Below are 24226 nucleotides of genomic sequence, written 5' to 3' on the forward strand. Positions count from 1 at the left end.
ATAGGTTTATCAGATAATTGACCAGATGACAGTAGTCTCTCTTCAGCAAATATAATCATCTTCATTGATGAAAATACATAATTTATTTTTATCATTATAAATCACCTATTGCGTTTGGAATCATAACCCAGGTGAAGCAATTCCGTATCTCCGTCACGAATGGCTTACACTCAAAATCGACGAAAGGCAAAGGAAATGCTAAATTAAATTTGATCAAACATGAATTTAAAATGCCAGTAGAAAAGAGGCTCAAGGAGAACGTTCACATGCCCATAATATCAACATGGACGAGATGCAACTTATGCAGAACAAAAGAGAAAAAGATTCGCTCATACTGGGAATGTAACGAGCGCAAAGTGTGCTTATGCTAGACAGACAAAAAATGGTTTTTATGAGTTTCACAACTGAACTAAGATAAAGATTAATCTTGAATCTTAAGATTGGAGAATACGATGTTGTACAATGATTCTCTGGAAACTTGTTATTTTATAACAGACCTTCAAATGTATTCAGTATTGTCATACAAATGTATTTACGAGTACTAATATCTTGAGCTAATTTACTATTTTTCACATAGATTAGATAAGTAATCTTTTTATTACAATACATGAACAGGTAAATAATTGTTTCTTATCTGTAACATATTGGTAGGTTTTACGTTTCAAGGAAGGTTTTTAATATTTTATATGCACATTAGACTACGCACTGATACACAGTGGTATATATAGAATACCACCTCGTTTTTTATTAATAAAAATTATAAAAACAAAATTAAATTTTTTAAATTATTTTTCCTGAGCTCTGACCAGCTCTGACACGGTTAAGGTTACCAAAAAACATCAATTCAGTAAAAATTGAAATAAAAAAATTTTCCTGTGCATCAAAGGGTTAAAAAACAAACTTTATTATTCTCCCCGTAGCAGCAAACCTAGTTAACACTAAACTTAATGTTATTGAAATGGATTTAATTGAAAATCAAATCAGGCAAATGGAAACTCACTTAATCTGCAGGATTGCTGCAGTGGGGGTATTTTGCCTAATCCATGAAATGCAGAGACGGCGTCATTGCAACGAAAAAGAAAGATTGCTGCAGATTTCTGGAGAGAGTTGAAAGAACAAAACATTAAACAAATTTTAATTATTAACGGCCGCCATTTTAAAATGACCTAATCAAACTCGACCATTGAGAAACTGGGATTAGATATAGTATTCAAGCACTTGTATGCCAAATTTCATTAAAATCGGTTCAGGCATTTTGGTATAATAACCACTTCATAGCGACCCAGCATCCTCTTACGAGCGCCATTTTGATGACGTCATTACGGGTGACCAAGGTCCTTAAAAATTGGGGTCTGGGCGGTTTTACATACTTGGTCTTATATATTATCGCCACCCTAAGTTGCAGAATCGTCGCCAGAACTTAAATATGTTTCTGCTACCCATCCCCACTACTAAGCTGTCAGTGTTAAGTCAAAACGATGATGGAGAAGAACGAGTTAGAGACCCTGACGATTCTATGGAAGGTGATGATGCATCAGTGATGAACAATATGACACGTGGTGGTTAAAGAGGCGTAACTGCCAGTTTATTGGTTAATTTTACTCACAGCTTTAACATGTGACACAGACTCATGATCAATTTTGTAATAGGTGACTGATATTAATTAACTGTATTATTTTACCTGAATTAATTTTTCATATTTAGTTTTTCATTAATAAATTAGTCTTTTTCTGATAAACTGTCGGTTTTATTGCTTTTATTATGTTCTTTTTCGATTCTGCATCCTAAGAAACATAGAAAACGACACCTCACTTGCTTGGATCCCATAAATAAAAATTTTCTCAAAATCACTACCCCCATAAACTTAAAACCCCATAAAATGGTACTTCCATCCCCACAATCACTAGGGACTCTTCAGATTCCAATACCTAATGGTAATTACTACGCAAGTTTTATGAATGGACTAATTTTTATGTTTTCTTAGGTGAGTTTTACCATAGATAAAACATGGTTAGTCTATGGTCGAGTATGTTTTATCATAGACTAATATGTTTTATCTATGGTTTTATCTATGACGCTACACTACTCTGAGAGTGGAGTGGACGTGGTGACTGGAGTGGAGAGGAGACTTCCCCTCTTCTTCTTGCTCACCACAAATCAAACAACACTCCACTCTCACTCACCATCATCACTCACTCCCACTCCACTCCACTCCCACTGGCAGTGGCACGTCACAGTTGGAACAGGTTGAGGTTAGAATAATAGAATTTTTCAATTTCAAATTTCATTCATTTCATTCGCATTCGCCTAGCCTTGCTTGCAGTCTTAAGTCTTACACACAAGAAAAGTCGAAGTTGACTATATAAGCATTACTACATTAGCATTCTTTAAGTTACTTCAGGAGTGTCAGAAGCAGGGTAAGATATCATAAAAACTCTTTATAACCTAGGCCTTTGGCAGGAATGTGAAATTCGCAAGATGTAGCCGAGTTATAGCCGGCGGGGGCGGGTACAGTTTCATACTGAGCTAGGCCTAGGCCTACCCTAATATAGATTTTTTAAAATGTCGATTAATAACAGTAATTTTTAACAGTAGGTCTATGGATGGGAGCGTTTCATAAACTCCAAATTTCACAAACTCCAACGCTTAAAATATTAAATGAACAGCGTGTTTCATAATGTCCAAATTTCATAAGCTCCAAAACTATAACATTCAAATAATCACTAGTTCACAATGTCCAAGTTTCACAAACTCCAACGTTTAAATATTAAATAAACAGAGCGGTTCATAACCTCCAAATTTCATAAGCTCCAAATCTATAACATTCAAGTAATCACTGTTTCACAATATCCAAGTTTCACAAACTCCAACGTTAAGATACCAAATAAACAGTGCGGTTCATAATGTCCAAATTTCATAACCTCCAACGGAACAGTCTGGGCCAGAAGTCTCTACAGTGGTTGCCACAGTCAGATAGCAGGCACCGTTCGCCAGCGCTCAACTACTGATTATACGTGCATTTTAATGATTGAAGAACACTCAGCTGGGTAATTCTGAGCAATTACTTGGTCAACCCCAATTTTTTTCATATTTTACTACCGTCATCAGGAGGTTCTCAGAAAGCAAGAAACATAATTCAAGGCCCGCAAGGCCATCGCACAGGTTGCCGAGCGATAAGAAGGTTCAAAGTCCAAGCGATAACAGTGGCTTGCGGGAGACGCGCGGAAGGCCAGTTGTGACAGTACCGTTATGGCTATGGCTAGTGGTTCCTCCGACAATCCTTTTCTATGTGACGGAACCTAACCTAACCTAACCTAACTTATTATGTTTTTTTTAGTCTCAAATACATCTCTAAGGCCAATTGTAACAGTACCGTTACGTTAGGTTAGGTTAGGTTAGGTTAATTAATAACCTAACTTAACCTAACCTAACCTAACTTAACCTTGCGGGGCTTGAATTATTTGTTTCTTGCTTTCTGAGAACCTTCTGATGACCGTAGTAAAATATGAAAAAAATTGGAGTTGACCAAGTAATTGCTCAGAATTACCCTCAGCTGTGTGACTCAAATATGTGTTAGCACACAATGTGCAAATCAAATTTACATTTTTATATTTTTAATAGCTTTAATTCACTGAGTTTCTTAACTGTTCCGTCTCTCAATTAAAAAGCCACTACAAATATCGTTAGAGATTTTTTTAACGATGAAAAATTTTAAAACATATAAATATATTTTATAAGTATATTTTCTAATAGCTGTTAAAATTTCATGATGATTACATCAGTAGTTTTTTTGTTATGGCACGGCAACCTCTGCAGTGACTTCTGGCAGAGACTGTACCGTTGGAGCTTATGAAACTTGGAGGTTATGAACCGCTCTGTTTATTTGATATTTAAACGTTGGAGTTTGTGAAATTTGGACATTGTGAATCGGTGATTATTTGAAAGTTATAGTTTTGGAGTTTATGAAATTTGGAGGTTATGAAACGCACTGTCGGCATGATTTAATATATTAACGTTGGAGTTTGTGAAATTTGGACATTGTGAAACTGTGCTTATTTGAAAGTTATAGTTTTGGAGTTTATGAAGTTTGGAGGTTATGAAACGCACTGTTTATTTAATATTTTAGACGTTGGAGTTTGTGAAATTTGGACATTATGAACCTCACCCCTATGGATGTATCAATTACTAGCTGTTACCCGCGGGCTTCGCCCCGTATAAATTTGTACAAATTTACATTATTAGAGAACTAAAATTTTCATAGGCCTAGACAAAAACTTCTAATCAATGCCTATTAACTATTTTCTCTCTTACTTGATCGCCGTATAAATTATTGGTAATTATGTCGACCTCCAGTCAACGCTCTAAAAATATTTTTTTTTAAATCTGTTCGTTTTTTAGTGCTGATTCCAAAAATTATATTAATTTTTTGCGGAAACGTCCCGTTTTCCCAGAAAATTGGAAAAACGGGAAAAATATTTTTGCCCAAAACCCATGTTGTGGGTGTTCAAATTGTGTGGAAATTATATTCTTATACATATTTTTGTTCAGGAGGAATTTCCGCACAATTTGAGTACCCACAACATGGGTTTTGGGCAAAAAATATTTTTCCCGTTTTTCCCATTTTCCGGGAAAACGGGACGTTTCCGCAAAAAAATGAATATAATTTTTGGAATCAGCACTAAAAAACGAACAGATTAAAAAAAAAATTTGTAGCTCAGCGTTGACTGGAGGTCGACATAATTACAAAATTATTTCCATAAACTGAGTAGGCCTTTAAGTTAGAATGAAAGAGGCAGGAACCACCTGGAGGCATGTGAATAACTTTAAACTGCAAGTCTTTTTCAAATAATGTCAATTTTGTATCCATGTCAGAAAAAATAATAGAAACCAATAAAAATTAAGGGTACAGTTTCTTAAATGGGCTATGCTAATGTCGATTGAAACTATCGAATTGAAAATATTCATTAATAATCAATATTTTTAAATATATCTGTTATTAAATTAAACTATCATAACCTAACCTAACCAACCAAACTTGCTGATAGTGAAAAAATCGCATGAAGGTTTACTTATCGAATCAATAGTTTCAATCGAGGCCGATATTAGCGTAGCCCAGTTAAGAAACTGTACCCAAAATAAAATTACTAAAACACTGAAATTGTGTGAAGTTAATTTTTAACCTGTCTCACCACTGCACAAAATAAAGATACTTACTTGATACTTGAGATGTCCCACTAGCATCGCTCCTGCGACGTGGTTGTCAAATGGGTAGAAAAACAATAATAGGCCTAATTGAACAGATCTTCTACTTTAAAATAGGCCGCTTCACATAAATATTCCTTCATGTAACATCTTAAATTTATTGAAATTTTGCTCTTGGATAATGTTCCTTGGTAGTGAGTTGTAGATCTTGACACTACTAAAATATGGGCTCTTGCAGGCCAAAGTTGAGTTAACTTGGGGTACATATACTTGATTAGCTCTTCTCGTGTTGTACTGATGGACCAGATTGTTTGTGAAAAAGATGTCCGGATTATTTCTCACCAAGATGGCAGATTCTAAAATAAATGGTGATGGGAGGGTTAAAATTACAAGGTCCTTGAACAGGGGCCTACTGTGAGCAAGACGTTGAGCACCACACATTCTCCTAATAATTAGTTTCTGGAGGAGAAAGATCCTATTGGCCATGGTACTACCTCCCCAGAATACTATTCCATAAGATATTATACTGTGAAAACATCCATAATAAACTTTTAATAAAATGTCAGTCTGGACCAATTTCTGGAGCCTAGTAATTAAATTGATTACAGATCTTAATCTTGAAGCTATTGAATTAATATGTACATCCCACTTTAGATTTTCTGTTATGTGCAGGCCAAGATATTTTACATAGGTAAAATAACTAATGTGTAATGTGTTGTAAAATGATGTAGGGATAGGTGTCGATAAAACAAAACTTTTGCAAACTAACTTAACATAGGCCCTAGGCCTAACCTTACCAAACTTGCTAATTATTTAGGAAAATAAAAAAATGAAAGTTTTAAACACTTAACTAGGCCTAAATACCGAATCAATATTTTCAATCAATATTAGGGAAACTTAGAAACTATATACCCTACCGGTAGGCCTACCCATATTTTGCCTTATGCTTAACTTAACATTTGTTGAAACTTACAATAAAGTTTTGTAACAAATACTTAAACCAATATGTTAACTTAGGTAAGTCTAATTACACTGGGGCGTGCTAACTTTAATGCAAGCTTCCTTATCACGTTCGGTGCTAGGGACGGGAATTCAAGCCCCGCGGTACCAGCACCACTGGCGCAGGGCTGGAAAGGTCGTCCTTCTCCAATACCAACAACCTTGCTTCAATGTGAGCTCAGCCATTGCCGGGGAACGTTATAATCGTTGCCAGCCTGTAGCTTAGAATAATAAGCTTTAGTCTGGCTTTAGTCTGGTGTAGGTTGGTACTAAAATTTGTCGTAAAATCCCGTCTGGCAAAACTTGTGTCCTGGTTCCGGCAATTTTCTCTTTTTGAGCCACTTTAAAAAGACACTGGTTACGGATCCAGGCAGTGCTGCTACCTTTGGGTGTTTCAGTGAACTACGTCGACTCTCAGGCTAACGCAGCACAATCACCGCTGCTCTATTTTTATTCATCAGACTGAAATATTTGAATGCCAATTGCGTTCACTGATTCAGTTGTGCGGCGGGGCTTCGCCCGGGCCTTGCTGCCATTGGCGAGCGCCTGTTTGAAGGTATGCCGCACTGAACGTGTTAATTGAAATGTTTCTCATTAAATTTTAACTAAGTTACTACAAATACTGAGCTGAAACAGCTGGTAATTTTAATATAACGTAGGGCCAAAAATTTAATTTAAGTTAGAATACTGGTTATTCTTTAAGGCTAAAATCACATTAGATGCACGCTTGCACAAGTAATTTGGTGGCGCACGTGTGCGCAAGCTTGCCTGCACAGCATTGGGCTCTCACTGAATGCAAGCAGTTGTAGATAACTATTATAAACAGGTCAGTCTAAATGGAGATGACAGACTACGAGTAGGCTACATTGTCTTAGAAAGTGATATGTTGAAGTTTTTATTATTGGATGAGCAAGATATTAGGGACTAGTGGGTAAACGAGTATTTTGTGGACAGAGAGGAAGTATCACAAATCTTCAACGACTTGCTAGACAAACTGAGAAATTCTCTAGTACCGGTAAGTAGGTAGCTTACTTCAGATTACCGCCAGAGACTTTCTATTACATAGGTAGGCTATTGGACAAAATAACACCTACACCAAGCAGGCAACCTAATTTCTTCAAAGAGCATTGATAAAAATTTCCTCCTCAATAGTACAGAACGCCTTTTCCACTCGGCTCAATGTTTATTTTTCAACTGAATTCTGAACTGAAATCCTGCTACTTGCACATGCTTTCAACTTCGACTGGGCAAGCTTGTGCAAGCGTGCACTTGCTGGTGGCAGTACAGTGTGAGCGGCAATGGACTAAGCCCCCTTATCTCAGTCAGTTTTTGATTCTAGGCGAACGCGAGCGCTACCAAATTACTTCCGCAAGCGTTCGTCCAATGTGATAGTAGCAAATGTTTTCCAACCTAATTTAAAAAACTAGAATTTTGCAAGATCAATAAACCAAAAACACTTGCTTTAAAACACGGTGCATAACTTAGCTAGTGTTTGATTAAGTCCTAACAGCGCGTAGGCCTACCACTTAACCCAGTTAAGATTGCCCTCTCCTCTGTGATTCCCTTGCAGCCATTAATGTCGTTGACACAATTTTCTCAGCCAGTCGTTACTAACCCCCCACTCTCTAGTCTCTACCTACTAAGCATCTTTGTGCAATAAACTGTTTATTAACTAAAACTAGGCCTATTGTTGAACATTGTAAAATATTACAAAGGCTTTCATCTAAACTTCAATTTTTGGACACTTTAGAAAAGGTTTTAAAAACGGACTCTGTATTTGGATTCAGTATGCAAAATACTGTAGGTTAATAAAAAAGTCATAATAGCTACTTCACAGTTAGTTGATTTCTAAATAGCCTATAATTCGAAGCTAGTTTGTGTCAATAATTATGTTTCCATACAAATGTGCTAAGGTAAAATGTAGGCTGTTTTTCAAAAATTTCAATTAGTTAAATTATTTGTACTGTATCCTGTTACTTATTCTTTTGAATATACCTAGGTCTAAGTTTTGTAAAATACAAGTTATGATTGTTTGCAGGATGTCGCAAGGCCCGAATTCCGCGGCTCAAGCTAGTGGAATGGAAGTGGTTGTGGGGGATGTAGATCCTGATTTTATCACCTTTTTGTTTGATCCTGCAGAAGAGTACAACTGCTACTTCATAGTGGGAAACCCAGAAGTTGGAGACACGGTAAACTCATTATACAGTTAAAACATCTGATTATAGGTTGAGCCTACTTAGCTCTTGCTGTAAATATTGTTTAAAATTTATCCTAAATATAATTACATCATGCTCATTGGTCAAATGGTGAGTATAGATTGCCGCCCGCCATTTTGCTGACTGCTCAAAAAATGGCAACCTATACTCAAAAAAAAAAAAATGTAAAATCAAAAAAGTTTATCTTTACAGTTGAATGGCGAGTAGGCCTATAGTTCACAGGGCAGCATTTTCCCGACTGCTCAAATGGTGACCTAATGAAAAAAAATTGGACCTCAAAAAGGTTAATGTGGACTAAATACAGTACCATGTTGTCTGCATTTAATGATGATAATTAAAGAAATGCAGTGCTATTTCAGAACTGTTACGACAGTTTACTTAATCATTACCAAGTGATAGCAGTAGCTGTGGCTGTACTGAAAACGGACATGCTTCATATTGTCATCCATCAGAAACTTTGTTCACGGCGGCTATTCAGAATCAATACACCCTAAACAGTAAGCAACCACAAGACATACAGACAAGGGACACTCTGACAATGTCAGTGCTTTTATCTTTGCAAGCATTTCAGTTATTTGTATTATCATTACTGTTCTCTTTTAATACTATTTTTCTAGATAGACTATTAATAATTTTTTTTTCATGTTGTCTTTTCCTCAACAATCATTAGACTACAGGCTTGATTTATTTTGTTATACATTTCAGAGGAAATTTCCTTGTAAATTTTAGTTGAGACTACTGCGCACACACACGGAAGTTTCTTTTCTTCTCTTAGGTGTGAATATCTCTTCATAAGTTTGTGAGGTATTTAGTTCGGGTAAGGGTCACTAGCCTAAACTTACCTCAGATTTTTCGCTCGGACAGCTCGAGTACGTTCATTATTCGCTCGCCTGTAGCTGGATCCGTCGTTCACCGTCGGCCTTACAATGTTACTTTGCGTCGACCTACATGCACGATTGCACTATTGTTGTACGCCAATACAATACTGAATAACTGAATAACGCCAATACTGAATAACTTTACCACTATAACGCCCGGCAACACGGTGTCAGCACAACAATGCACTAACAAAGAACAGTTGTTCAGATATAACTACAAAGTAGGCGTGACCTAGGCTCGATAAAATAATAAGCTCTGTAAGTACATAAAACAATACTGGGTGCCGCGCAACTGAATCGCACAATGTCAGTACAATGTCAGCACAACGGCTGACTGACGAAAGTATAAGTCAAATCTGACATAGTACTACCATAATAACCTATACCTATGCTGAACAAAACAATAGCTTCTGAAAACAACTTAAATAATTCTCTCGTAATGTAACAGAAATTACCTCAAACGTTAGAATCGGTCCAGAAATAACGGAGGAGTTTTGTTCACAAAAAACAGCCCTCACGTATTAATATAAGAGATAATTATATAAACGAAATACTATAAGTTTGCGCTTGTATGCCAATACACTTCTTGGGACACACACTTCGAGATAATTAAATAAAATACTTTGTTTCAAATAAAATTAAACGGTGTAGGCTACTGCGACGCCGTAGTGACGACGTCGGGCAGTGAAATATACTACACAAGTTTCTCACATCCTATGATGACGTATCAAATGGATAAGTTTTACTCGCCAATGTGAAACGGGAAATGAATAAGGATAATAACGTAATGGTGTACGACAGTACTACGGTACTTAAATATGTCAATGTTTATTATTACTCCGTTCATTGTTGCCGCGTGCTCAAGCAGTGTGTGGCCTTAAAATAATAAAACGGAACCCATAGACTGAAATTTTACCATTACAAGTTTAAAAACAAATTGTTTTCATTCATAAAAAAGTGCCGTTCATAAGAAGCTACTGTACTTTAAGAACTTTTAATCTTAATAGAGATAAAATACTTCATAGTACAGGAGTTTACACAAGTATAAAGTGTAGAAATAAGATTTTTTTTAGAGTATCTATTGCATTTCCACTTAAATTTACGCTGATTTAGAGTTGCAATGCAATTTTTAATTCTGTTAGTTAGGATAAATTTCATCTATTCATTTCCATCTTACTTCGCAGATCTGTATTTTGATGACTCGGTCATTACATGTTTCCTGCCAATTCCCCCAATTAAGAGGCAAGGGTTGGTACGGTCAAGGAAAACCTGGAAAAGTCAGGAATTTGGTTCGCCTGGAAATGTCAGGGAATTATGAAAATATTCTGGAATTTCTCCTGAAAGATTGAATTTTTACAGATATATGGTACATTTTGCTCTGAACATGTTTTTTTTAGGGTGATGACTAATGGCAAAAAGAACAAGACAAGCATTGATGCATATTTTTATATTGATAGTTAGTTATCGGTACGGGAGAGGAATCAATATGTATGTAGGCCTAGTTTGAAACAAGTTTTGTATTTGGGAGTGATTAATTAAGTTAAGTATTTACATTTTTTCTAATCTATATAATTAATACGCTACATGAAACTTTGTCGGTTGAACTCCTCCGCCATTTCTTAACCGATTTTATCCATTGACGTCTCATTTGAAAGAGCGTGTCGCGTAGATTTGCAAACTGGCCTTACATTTTTGAATACGTCCCTTGGGCTCTGCCCCAGTGGCTTTGAAAGTTCCCATGTTATCCTTATGAAGAACATAATTGTTTACATTTTGATCAGCTGTATAATTTAATTGCTGTTATTTATTTTTCAATCCAATGAAACGCATTGATTACATTTATTTACTATTTGAGTTTGTGTAAACATAACCCCCAAGACGGATCGTGTTAGTATGGTTGTATCTAAAATTGGTGTATTTATCGTTGTTTTGTGTCGCTATGACGGATCGTGTTAGCATGATTCTAACTTAAATCTGTACATTTATCGTTGTTTTGTGTACCTATAATTTGTTTATTTGTTGTTTTTTTTTTCTTTTAAATGCCTCCGACGCAACGAAAACGAAACCTAGACAGGAGGCGTAATCGTGATTACGACCGCAGCGTGGACCGCAGCTACAGAACAGTGGCGCGTATTAGGCTTGGGCTTAACTCATCACAGTCAGCACCTGACCCTGGACAATCTCAACTATTAGGTTACAAATGCGCCATAATACTACCCCAAAACGACTTTTCGTTCTCAATTGGCCCTCTATTAATGACCTATGTTGCCTGTACAGCGAGGCATTTAGAGAAGGAGAAACCCGGCCGAAATGCTTTAGGTTTATCAATATCGAAGATAAACATGGTCTGAGTTACACACCGGTACCCGGTAATCTTTGAGTTGACTCTTAAACTCATTGTAAATATGACTGTTATTCGTTATGAAATAACTCCTGTAATACATTGCAATTAATTGCTCGAATTCGAGCAACATGTACGCTAGTATATCTTGATTTTGATTGGCCGATATCGACTCACGGTACCTGGAAAAAGTATAATATTAGTCAGGAAAACCTGGAAAAGTCAGAGAATTTTTTTTCCAAATTTAGTACCAACCCTGGCAGGGCCGTCACGTGGCTATTTGGCGCCCGGGGCGGGATATTGCCAGGCGCCCCCCCCCCCCCCAACACACAATGAGTGATGATGTCACTATCTTTGTTTTAATCCCCAAAAATAGACACCTAAAGGGACTGAATCACCTTACAAAAATACTAGAGTCAGGAATCAGGGATTGATTATTAGGGATAAATTACTTAAATTTTGTATGCAAATGTTTTTTAATTGATGGTAACCAAATCTATCCCTATTAATGTAAGAAAATGTTAAAATGTATAAAAAGTACTATACTGTATTACAGAGCAAATTGAAATTAATGCAATGTATGCAAAAGCTCAAACCAAACCTACTCTGAATAGAATTTTTATACAGAATAAAAGAAAACCACGTTATCATCCTAAACATTAAATGTAAACTAGAGAACCTGGCACACAAAATCGTGCGCAATTTAGACAAAGGAGAAGAAGGATTTGTATTGATTTTTTTTATTTGGCGTTATCTCGTTTCTTGGTTTTGTTGCTAAAGCTGGTGATGGTAAAAGGCCTAATTGAGTTCGCAGTTTACCTGCTGTTTTTGCAGTTTCTTTTGTGAAAGTCAGTAAAGATTCTTTTTGATTAATTGATTATAACCTAAATAATAAGCCAAACCCGTGTAACTGCTGTACTATCAGTTCACTTTAAAATTCACTGAACCCTAATAATGTGTTTTGCAGTGAATTTCAAAGATTTTTTGATAGATAGCAAATCTACGTGCCACAAACCCTATCCAACGACACCTCAAACTTGGTAAACGGATGCATAGCAGCTTCAAAACCATTATGACAAAAATATGCCTAGCGTATTAAATATATAGATAACTCGTCAAACTAAGCTGGCAGCTCAGATGAGACTGCCGTAGGAGAAAGGAGTGATTGGGGTAGGGGTGGTTCCCAAGGTGAACCGTCGGGCGAAATAAAAATAGAATACGGCAGCTACGTGTACAGAGCAACTCCGCAAACCGCGACATTGCAATGTTAAGATACAATTAAGACATTGCAATATAAAGATAATTAAGTTGAGACAGAGCCTTCAACTCCACAGTGGATTTGATTGTTTAGGCTATTATTACTAAATTCAATTCAATACTATATTGATATTCAATTTGAAAAACATTGCAAATTATAAAGTGATTGGTATCAAATAATATTTATTTGTTCAATAAAGGCATACAACATAGTATTCAACATTCAGTTACACACACAAATAATAGAACTAGTATTCGTGGCTATACATAACATTCCAAAATACGTTATGTGCATCTAACTTTTTTAAATTTTGTTGCATTACTTTTGCCGCGGCGCCCAGGGCGGTCGCCCTGGTCGCCCCACCCACGCGACGGCCCTGAACCCTGGTAAGGAACATGTAGACAATAACCATTGTTAAACACTGTAGCTAGCCGAATTGGAGACCAGGAATTGTGGGAGAAATTTGTTGAACCAGAAACGACAGTGAATTGTACTTCAACTTGGTATGGGCTGAGAGAGTTCATTCAATATTCTATCACCGATCCTCCATTCATTGACTGCATTCATTTGGTTCTTTTATAACTTAACAAAATCGTATTTACCAATGAGAGTGTTACTGCAACTGCGAGAGACGATTACAGTAGGCCTATCCCTGAGGTCGCAAGTGTATAGCAACGAGTGGTACCCTGAACGTCGGAAACAATCACGGTATAGCTGAGACACGGTATCGGGCCAGAAAAAATCTGCTTGCTACTGCGGACTCGTAGTTTGGAGAAATCTGGCTTGGATAAACCCACAAACACCACATCTTACAAAATCCTTCACTAATATACTGCTAACATTAGTTGTAACTTTCTTCTTATAACAGTACATTTCATATCCCACTGACTAGCTGCCATGTTAAAAATACTATCTATAATATAAGACTTTTAAAAAACTAAACTGTGAATTGTGTGCTCTGTTGAACTTTAAAGCCTCTCTTCGTAAATTCAAAACTTTATGCTGGACAACACAAACAAATTTTTTTTTTAAAGAAGTTTTTAGATAATTGAACAATTAAATATAAAAGTCAGTAAAACTACACTGAGGAAAAATACCCCTGTCGCAGCCTAAAAGAATTTCCATTGACCTGATTCAATTTCACTTGAATACTTCCTTAAACATGTCAGATTTATTGTAAGATATAAAATAACATATTGTGTTACAAATAGGCCTACTTATGCTCTTTGCTTCTTAACAATACAAACAGGAGATAAATAGGCAATATTTATCCAGGGATTATTTATTTTCTCATCAAAACTATTTATTCTTCATAATCAGTTATTGTTTGTTTGTAGGAGAGGATTGGTGTGGTGAAAAAGATGCTTCTAGCCCACTCTGTGGTTTTCAGGGCAGAACTACAGAATTCAAAGATTGCTGAAAAAAATGATGTTAAACTACTTGATGTCTTCCCCCAAACTTTTAAGAACTTACTAAGGCAAGTAAAATCTCCTGGCTAATCAGAAAAGTGTTGAATGGTTGCAAAATATTTTGGAAATTTACGATTTTTAAAATTTTTTGTTTTCAGATTTGTCTACGGCTACGATAACACTCAAAATTTGAGCTTTGATGAAGCAGACAACTTGTTGTACGTTGCAAACAAATATTTGATGTCCAAGTTAAAAAATAGGCTAGCAATACGCCTTATGTCGTTGTTGAACGTCACCAACATCTGCAGCCTTATGAATAATCCCGCTTGTTACACCGTTCTCGAGCTAAACTCTAGGATTAATAAGGTAAGTTTTATAATTAATTTGTATAGCCCCAGGATTGCATTATATGACTAAGTAGCAGAGTTACTACGCTAGCAGAGGACGGGTGTCCTTCGTACTGGGTTGGCATATAAGTAAACCATCCTTGAATAATGCTTAATAATGCCTGAAAGTTTCATTACAATATGTCGAGCGGTTTCGGAGTCCATAAAGGACAAACAAACAAACATACATTGAATTTTATACATATAGATTTGTATAGCCCCAGGATTGCATTATATGACAAACTAGCAGAGTACCCGTCCTTCGTACGGGGTTGGCATATAAGTATTAAATGCTTGTTACAGTTATGGGAAAGGACACGGTTTAAGAAAATTTGGTCTTTTAATTTATACGGTATCCTATAGTGTAGCACACATCTACCATAGCCCTAATGCTCTACCACTGCACCTAAACCATGGAAAAAGTTAAAGCTCTCATTGTGTACCACAACTTCTGTTGAATATTCCGAGAATCTACAAATTATCACTAACCAGGAAACTATAAAAAAGTTATTTTAACAAAAACCTGAATGATGTAGTTTATTCAAATTCAACTTTAACACTAACTAGATAACACGTTGCTCGAAATCGAGCAAAACTGAAAAAAACTGAAACTTGTATGTAAAAAATAAACTAAAAACATAAACAGCAAGACCTTAATCAAAGATTCACTCTAAAATAACTTATCTGACTGATTATAGAAATATAAAAATATTATGATGTAAAAAATATAAAAGTAATCTACAATATTTAAATTTACATTCACTCTCATACTACTTTGGTTATCTCTTATGTACAGTAGGCGGGTGCACTCTATGAGCACGTAGATGTCAACCACACACTGTAAATTTTGACCTAATGTAGCTCAATTCCTCTCTTGACACCAACCATAGCTCCTCTTATTCTAGCATTGTTAAATTATTTCTTTTATGTGTTCTGTTTAGGCGTGTTTAAATTAGGGGCCCCAACCCAAGTCTCCGGTTGAGAACATAAGAGGGTAAAGCAAGTGGATCTAGCGATAGATATAGAATGGATACGCGTTTAACATTATTAGTGTTGGAAAAAACTATACGATTTATTTGGCCAGGTGGTGCTTTGTTTTCAGCTTTAAAAATTGCTGCGACATCTACACAGGTAGCACCATTGTAGCGAGGGAAGACACTTCTTCTGTCTCTTATCATGTACATAACAACCTCACTTTGACACTTTGACTCCTCGGAGCTCTCGTCCCTACATAATGTCACATAAAACATACTACTATAATGTCTGCCACAGTCTTCAAAGATTTGCAAATGGGTTTGCGTTGTGACCCTATTTCCCACATATTTTTTCATTGAATTTTTTGTTTGAATTGTGCTTAATTCTCTTTTGGTTTCTAGTGACATTGTCGTACTTACTTATATATCTATGCGTATTCAGGATCATCACCTTCTTGAGGAATTAGAGGACCCACTCGGTGGTAAAACGTGTCACGGACCTTAAAATTGTAGATCCCCTGTGGAACTTTCTCATCTTAATGAGCTTCGGAGCTGACAATGGTAAAGGCAGAATTGAATTAACGAACTTTATCCAAATAGTTTCCAATAAGAACCCGAAGGTATGGTGAATTGCACAAATGAGGTAAACGAACCTTTAATTTATGGCAACAAAGATTAAAAACTTAACTGTTTCGGCCAGTCTTTTCTTGCTTAAAAATATGTAAGCCACTTCAATGTAAACATTTAACGTTAATTTGTCCGAGATTGGACTATCACAACGGTGGTACTACCACTATAGTATATACCCATCAAATGTTTAATTGAGAGGCTGATGCAAGCGGTCATGTTTGCGTTCCCTCCAGCCACTCAAGTTCTTCGTCGTACTGGCGGCATTTGATTTTAAATTGAAATGAAATAAGGAAGTTAACCAAACAACAGAAAACACTATAAAGGAATTGGAATTTTGATTCACATTGTAAATCACATGATAATATGGTAATGTAACGGATAACTGCCCTGCGAATAATCACTTTTAAACATTCACTTCATCACAGAACTTTAACTACATGATAATCAGTAAAATACGATGTAGAGTAAATCAATTTAACCATAGACAAAATAATTAAATATTTATTCTTAAACTCTTCATTATGAACCAGACTTAGTTAACAGATTGAAACAAAATATAAATTCCAGCTTTGCTCTGGAAGTTTTAAGTCCTGCAGTCTGTGGTTAACCTTAAAAACTATTTCAAACTACGTCCATATGTTATTTGTAAACAAAGGGAATGAGTTTGATCAAATGTCAACAGAGAGCGCCACCTTCCAAACTTTAGCCCTTTAGTGTACTTAAGTGATGCCCTTTCTTAATATTCTGAGACGTATTTGCACATCTACGTGGAAATACCTTTAATTTGACACCTCAAACGTTAAAATCCATCAAGCCGTTCTTGAGTTATGACTGTGAAAAGAAAACTGCTTGCGTATTAATATATAGATAACTAATCATCTGTTAATAAACAATAATTAATATTAAACACAGACTGTTAGAAACATGATTAGAGATATTTACTAAATCTCAACAACTTTTTGTAGCTAGTTGGTTCAAATTATCTGTTGTCATAAATGCAAAACACTTAATTGTGCTGCACCCTGTTGGTAAGCCTAATAACTTTCTCTCCCTAGTATTTTGAGTGCAACATATAGCCTATATTGTTTTGAAAATTACTAGAATGACCAACATGTTCTTGTTGGATATAATAAGTACCCCTTTTGGGATGAGGAACTTTCCTCCTCTGCCCGATCTCTGAGAAATCAAAGAGCACCAGGCCCTGATGGCAGCATTCCTGTGGAAATTCTCATACTCATCGGTGAGTAGAATCCAAAGCTACTTTTTTATATATTCAACGCCTGCTTGGCAGACAGCGTTTTTCCGTTGGTGTGGAAGGTGGCCCGCCTTGTCTTAATAACCAAGCTGAAGAGTGCACCAGGAACTCCCTTTTCTTTCTGCTCCCTGTGTATGCCTGACACCGCTGGGAAAGTGATGGAGAAGCTAATTTGTGTCAGACTGACTAAGGCAATCATCTCTGAATGTGATTAGTCCCCACATCAGCACGGTTTTCGTTCCGGTCACTCAACCGTTGACGCCATCCAGGAAGCAGTTGAGTATTGCAGGCACAGCCGAGCACACTTTCTTTAATGACAGGTGGCATGTCCGCTGTGATCTCTGAGATCGACTTTAACTCCCGACAACATCGTTCGGGGAGAGGGAACCTGGAACTGTGTACAGCAGTTCACTGAGGCCATACTTTGGGCTGAGAAGGCTGATCTTGATCGGCCTTAGCTTTCGGATAAAATAAGAAGGAAAGCCCTAGTGGCATAGTTTAAAAGGTCTAGCCTGAAGTAATGTGCTAAACAGTTCCAGGCTAGTGTCCCAGGAGATGAGGGTGTCTTTTAGCCGGTAGTCTAGGGATGAGCCCACGGTAGTCCGGCACTACTGAAAGGCCATTGAGCATCTCAGTGTGCGTAAAAGCATTTTTACCTCCACCCTACAAAAAAAAATTAAACGTAAGAATGAGCAGCAATAACGTAGAAAATGAAAATCACACAGGTTTGTGAGCTGGACAAGCTATCTGCAGAACGTAAACCATTGCAGTGTCAGTTTTTTTTTTCTTTTTTTTTTCATTACAGTGTTTTGATGTAGACGTAGACATGATTGTGTCAAGTGATAGCTCAGGTCAAAGTCAAACTAAATGTAGTTTAACCCATTTAAATCGGATGCCGTACTAGTACGTGAAGTCCGTGATGTATAGTATCTCGGCTGACGTACTGGTACATCAATTGGATTTTTTGCAAAAAATTTAGGCCTACCATTTATTTTTTACTTCTACTTTTTTATACCTTTCTTAAGATGTCAACCCCGGACCACGTCAGATCATTGTAGAGTAGTAAGTACTTCATTTTGACTGGGTATAAATTTTTGGCCGCCATCTTGGATCCACCATATTGGATACAAAGTTTTTTTTTAATGAACAGGTAGGGTTGTGACCCAAAACTAGAATTCTACGCTGAGTACAATGCCGCAGTTATAACAAATTTTCAAAGACTAATTTTTGAAAATTCGTTATAATTTTGGTCCCAACTTGGTTATAATTGGTCCCAACTTCATCGGTTAGTCGAGAGTGTATTGTATCATACTAATATTATAAATGTGAAAGTTTGTGTGTTTGTTTGTTTGAAGTTCAATCACGCATTAACTACTGGTTGGATTGGGTTGAAATTTGGTATGATGATAGCGATAGCTCACATTCCCGGTTAACATATAGACATATTCTTATCTCAAAAATCCTTTAGGGCTCCGCCCCAGTAGGTGTAGAGGTTCCCATGTTAACCTCACAAGTATTCATATTTAAAAGTAATTAAAGAATTTTGCCAGCTGTTTCAACTACACAAGTTGGTTCTATGATATGCAATAGCATTAAAAGGTTATAAGGATTACCAACAGGGTGCAGTACTATTAAGTTTGTGTTTTAATTTATTAAAGATTGTATTATATTGTGCAAATATTTTATTATTTATTTTTTTATCATTTAGGTGTAGTGGTAGAACATTATGGCTATGTTAGGTGTGTTATAGCCACTGAGCTAAAATTATAACTGGAGGTAGCACTGCCATGGCAGAAGTCTGTCAAAAGCGTGTCGCTGATTTTGTTAGGTTGGTATAGCAGTAAGTTTTCTTATCATAGCAATGACATGGCTTCTTATAACTAGGTTGGTATAGCAGTGAGTATTTTTGTCATACTTGAATATTTTTAATACTTTAATAATTTTCTTTGAAATGGCGACCATACAAAGTAGGTATTTTAAGCCAAGTATAATAATAGTTATAGCAATAATATGGCTTCTTATGACACCAGACTCACGCAAACATGGCGGCTGGCGACACGCATCTTTGACATTCAGTGCTACCTCCAGTTAGAATTATAGCTCAGTGGTTATAGCATACCGTAAATTAAAATAACCAAATTTTCTAAAATCATGTACTCTCCCATTGCAAACGCAAAGCACGAGTATAACTGCAATAAGCGTTTTATACTCATATGCCAACCCCGTACGAAGGACGGGTATTCTGCTAGTTATTCATATAGAATGCCCATGTAATGGTTACATAGTGCAGTATTTAATTGATATTTACCTCTAGCAAGGTTGAAATGATTGTTCTTGTATTCAGATACTCCAGACGGAAACAGACAAGGTTCTGGCTAGTCCTCTGTTTCCTGACCTGTCTCCCCTCGGCTTTCTAACAATCCTGCAACAGGAGATGTGCAACGTACCTGAAATTGACCTTTGGACCTCTGCCATTGAATGGGCTAGGCATAGAGGTAATTAGTGTTCTCACACAATTTGATGTGTCTATTTATATATAACAATTTTTTTAAATTGATAATTGTTCACAGTTTTTCTCAAGATTTTATATACGCTCTGCTACAAACAGGGTAAATCCTCTTTCAATTGCCTGTTAGGCTTTTACTAAAATATTTCATCAAATATATTAAATTATTCCCAATTAATTATTTCATCATCTATTATTAACATTTTATAGAAAACCCACTTTTTCCCTTCAGCTTTGCAACTTAAAAGGAATGTGTCTCGTTTTACCTTCGTCTAGTTGTAGTTATGTCTAGTTGAACCTTACTGACCTAGGGACAACTGTAGGTACAGCTAGAGGTAGGTACAATTAGATGGTGGCGTACCCGACAAGTTGTACCTGCAGATTTTTAAAAGGTACAACTTAAGTTGTATCACCCAGATTGTATGGATGTGACTTGTTGTACCTACGTCTAGCTATATCAACGACTGGTTGTGCCGATGAGTAGTCTAGGTCTAGTTGTATCTCCCCTTTGATTTGTCACCTTGTTTAAATGGTTACTGAATGAATTCCTAGTTTAAATGATGCCCTGTTGTTTATGATGTCCGGATCCAGAGGGGGGCAAAGGGGGCGCCCCCCCCCCCCTCGGGCATACATCTATTCTATTACTTATTTAATACGCAAGCAGGATTTTTGTGACAATTACTCCTTCGAAACTACTGAACCGATTGACATGTTTTTGATCTCATTGGAAAGAGCGTAACGTGAAGTTGTGCAGGAAACTTTCTTTTTAGGGAAATAATTAGAGATTGAGGCCCTAGAGCCCTTTAAAGTTTTGTATTTCTCCATAAGGATAACATGGGGAGATAATTTTTGTTTACAGAAACATATGTTTGTTACTTGAAAATAGTCAAAGTCTACTACATAATAATTGCTGTGTATTATGACTGTTAATGTATACTACATTTCAATCAAGGATTGTGTACCTTAAAGTTTACTCTTAATGGATCTTACTACTTTATTTTAATGCTGGTAATAGTAAAATTTAGTTGAGAATAAGTTACCATGATTAAGAAAACTTTACGGTACCTATAATAATTTATGTATTTGAAATCACAAATCTTTGACATTATTAATTCATTTGAAACTAAACAGCTGATCGACAAATCAAACAAATCATCTACTTCATGTGGAATGTTGTTACACAAACATAGTTTTTTTTTACCAATACTGTAACTTGATTCTTGTATATATATATATATATATTTTTACTGCATGTAATTGTTATGTATGCTAAAATACTGTTCTTTAATTTATTTCAATCAGATGTTTTCATAAAAACAATGTTTGTTTACTTGTTACTTTTGTTAAGAATGTTTGACAATTTAAGATTATTAATTCACATATTGTATTCTATTTAAATGTAGGCCTAATAACGTTACATAATGACGCTGCACGGACATAAAGAATATGAGAATGACGACACATCATCTACATTAACAGTAAAACAACCTACCACACATAGTTTAACTCATTTCAAGTTCGAGAAGTTTGATGCTACCAAAGAAACATGGGGTGTATTTCATTTGGTCCAAAATCATTTGGTCCAACAGTTGTAAAACGGTTCGTTTTGTCCAAAATCGTTTGGTCCAACAGTTGTAAAACAGTTTGTTTGGTCCAAAATCGTTTGGCCGTTACGTCGTCAACCCAACGGACTGCCTTCCGAGGCCTATTTGTTGTTTTGTGTTATTTCTAAATAATTTATATGTTTGCATTTATATACACGTACATATACATATATTTATTTATATATAATATGCTTGTGTCCTGTTTACTTTTTATCCCCAGTCAATCTTAAAACAACGCGTTTTAATTCCCTAGATTTGTGGTTAAACATTGACTTTGCTTTGAGTTTGCATTTAATTTTAAACAGAAAATTGAGTGGGCCCTGTAGAATAATATTATTCCCAGAGATCCTTAGGGGATGTCCCTGATACTGTTTGAAGTTCTTCCAAGCTGAAAACAATCTTAAATATACACTAACTCTACTTTGCGTACTACCACACTAATTTTAGTGTTGTACTTTCAATGTGTATCTTTTGTAGTGGCTTCTTATTTACTATGTTTACCAAAACTCTTTTGAATGAATTTGTATGATACCAAGAATGAAATACCAAGGTTATTGAGAACTATGGAAATATATAACAATGGATTTATTGCGCTGTATTACTTTTACATGAAATGACAGAATGCTGGATTTGTTTACAAACAATTATCCATTCAATTAATATTTGAAAGATTGATTTTATTCCTCAGACTTTGAGTGCAATGGCTATTATTGCATTTGTTCTACTTAAAATTTCTGAAATGATCCCTCGGTAAGAGAAGCGTTTGATGCGGTTACGATTCGATCACGGCAATGACAATGGGGTGTGAATTAATTTAATATTGAGATGACCAGTACTAAAAATCCTTCTCATTGGCAAAAAAATATCAATTGAAGGTCGTGTCTTGTAGTCCAACTCGTTACACAGTGAAACTGCTTGTAACTCAATATAATGTGTTGAAAGATTATTTATTGCTAAACAGTACTATGTCGTTCATCTATGGTAAAACACACACGACCCCATATGACGTTGTCGCACCTTTCTCGAACCTGCTATCTACTTCAACTTCCGATTAAAAATTCTTTTAATCCCCCAAATAAATAACAATAGCTGTCACACTCTCAATGATTCTTTGTTTGAATGGAACGGCAAAGTAAAAATAATAATTTTCCAAATACTTATGCTACTATAAAATTCTTAGCAAGTAACTCTGAATTACTCTACAAAAACATTTTCACTTATTTAATTATTGTAAGGTTATCACTGTTTACTATATAATACTGATTGATTGGCTAAAAATGGATATAAAAATCACCAAGGAGAACTTTAACCTGGAAACATGTGCTTATATAACAAGAAATAACAGACTATAACATGAAAGTATACCACATGTGCGACTCACTGAAAATTATAACTATTACAATAAAGAACAAAGATTACTTACAAATTTGGACGTCCGACACTTAAAGACACACAGGGATGGAAAGGCAAAACGAAATTAGGCGAGCTTTACCCAAAAAACGCGATTGAATTGATTTGGTTGACGAAACGGGAAATTTCCACTGGCGATTTGTGCTAGCCGGCAAAGTTAATTTACGACACTTGTTTCTCAAAAAAATTGATTTTATTTCCAACTCGCGCGGCAATCATATCCCTTCGGGATATAGGCCTAACGATTTGATGAAAATATGAATTGACCGACTAACACCGCAAATGAATTTAATTTGCACGAAACGATTTTTAGCTCACCTAATCACGGAGAGGACGGGAAGCGACTGACAGACGGTCTGCCTGGCTGGGCCGATAGTTCACCCCTTCCACTCGTAGCATGTGCATTGTGGGTATCTTCGTCTATTGTCTAACCAGCTGACCCAAGGCGTATGAAAGAAGGTGTGTGCATAGTGACGTCAGTGCGAGCAAAACGTGTTTTATTTTACTAAATCATATGTTTTCTTGTAATTTTCCAAAGACTTTAGAATGACAATCATTACGAATCAGCATTAAATATATAACACTATTCAGTTTGATATATCCAATATAGCATTGTATTCAACATTGAATATACTGTAGTAGTGTTATACATTTCATAGTAAGTACCATTTAATCGAAAAACAGTAAAGCAGTAGCAGTAAATACTTGATACGTATACTTTGATACTTGATACCCTTTTATTTTGCCAAATCACTTGTTTTCTTGTAATTTCCCAAAGACTTTCGAATGACAATCATTACGAATTAACATTGAATATATAACACTATTTAGCGTTTTATATCCAATATAGTGTTGTATACAATATTGATTATACTCTAGTAGTGTGATATAGTATATTCAATTGTGGTAGTACATAAAATTTTGATAGTGAGTACCTTTAATCAAAAAACAGTAAAGCAGTAAATACTGTAACTGTGTCTGCCTAACAGGCAATATATTTTTAGGTGACCATATACAAATAATTTCTAATATAATACCTTTTTTGCAGATCCTACTTATGTTTTTTATAATTGAAAATCTCTCATTTAAGTAGCCTTAGTGGAAAATAAATAGTTACAAATAAATTGACAAGATTGTCCTTCTTCTAATATTATAAAT

The 24226-nt window shown here is 35.8% G+C and overlaps 1 protein-coding gene across 3 annotated transcripts in view; it reads left to right on the forward strand.

Moving 5' to 3' along the window:
* The first annotated feature begins 2252 nt into the window (after window positions 1–2252).
* Window positions 2253–24226, forward strand: part of LOC128990820 (uncharacterized) — a 63105-nt gene continuing 41131 nt past the window's right edge. For all 3 annotated transcript variants that reach the window (XM_054413434.1, XM_054413442.1, XM_054413426.1), the window contains exons 1-5: window positions 2253–2417; window positions 8240–8390; window positions 14232–14371; window positions 14462–14669; window positions 19893–20043. In XM_054413434.1, coding sequence (XP_054269409.1) covers window positions 8241–8390; window positions 14232–14371; window positions 14462–14669; window positions 19893–20043 — 649 coding nt within the window. In that variant the 5' untranslated portion in view covers window positions 2253–2417; window position 8240. The remainder of the gene's footprint in view (window positions 2418–8239; window positions 8391–14231; window positions 14372–14461; window positions 14670–19892; window positions 20044–24226) is intronic.

The sequence above is a fragment of the Macrosteles quadrilineatus genome, unplaced genomic scaffold (genome assembly GCF_028750875.1).
Source record: "Macrosteles quadrilineatus isolate MER2022 unplaced genomic scaffold, UCM_ALF_1.0 Scaffold_1__1_contigs__length_201487025, whole genome shotgun sequence".
Taxonomy (NCBI): domain Eukaryota; kingdom Metazoa; phylum Arthropoda; class Insecta; order Hemiptera; family Cicadellidae; genus Macrosteles; species Macrosteles quadrilineatus.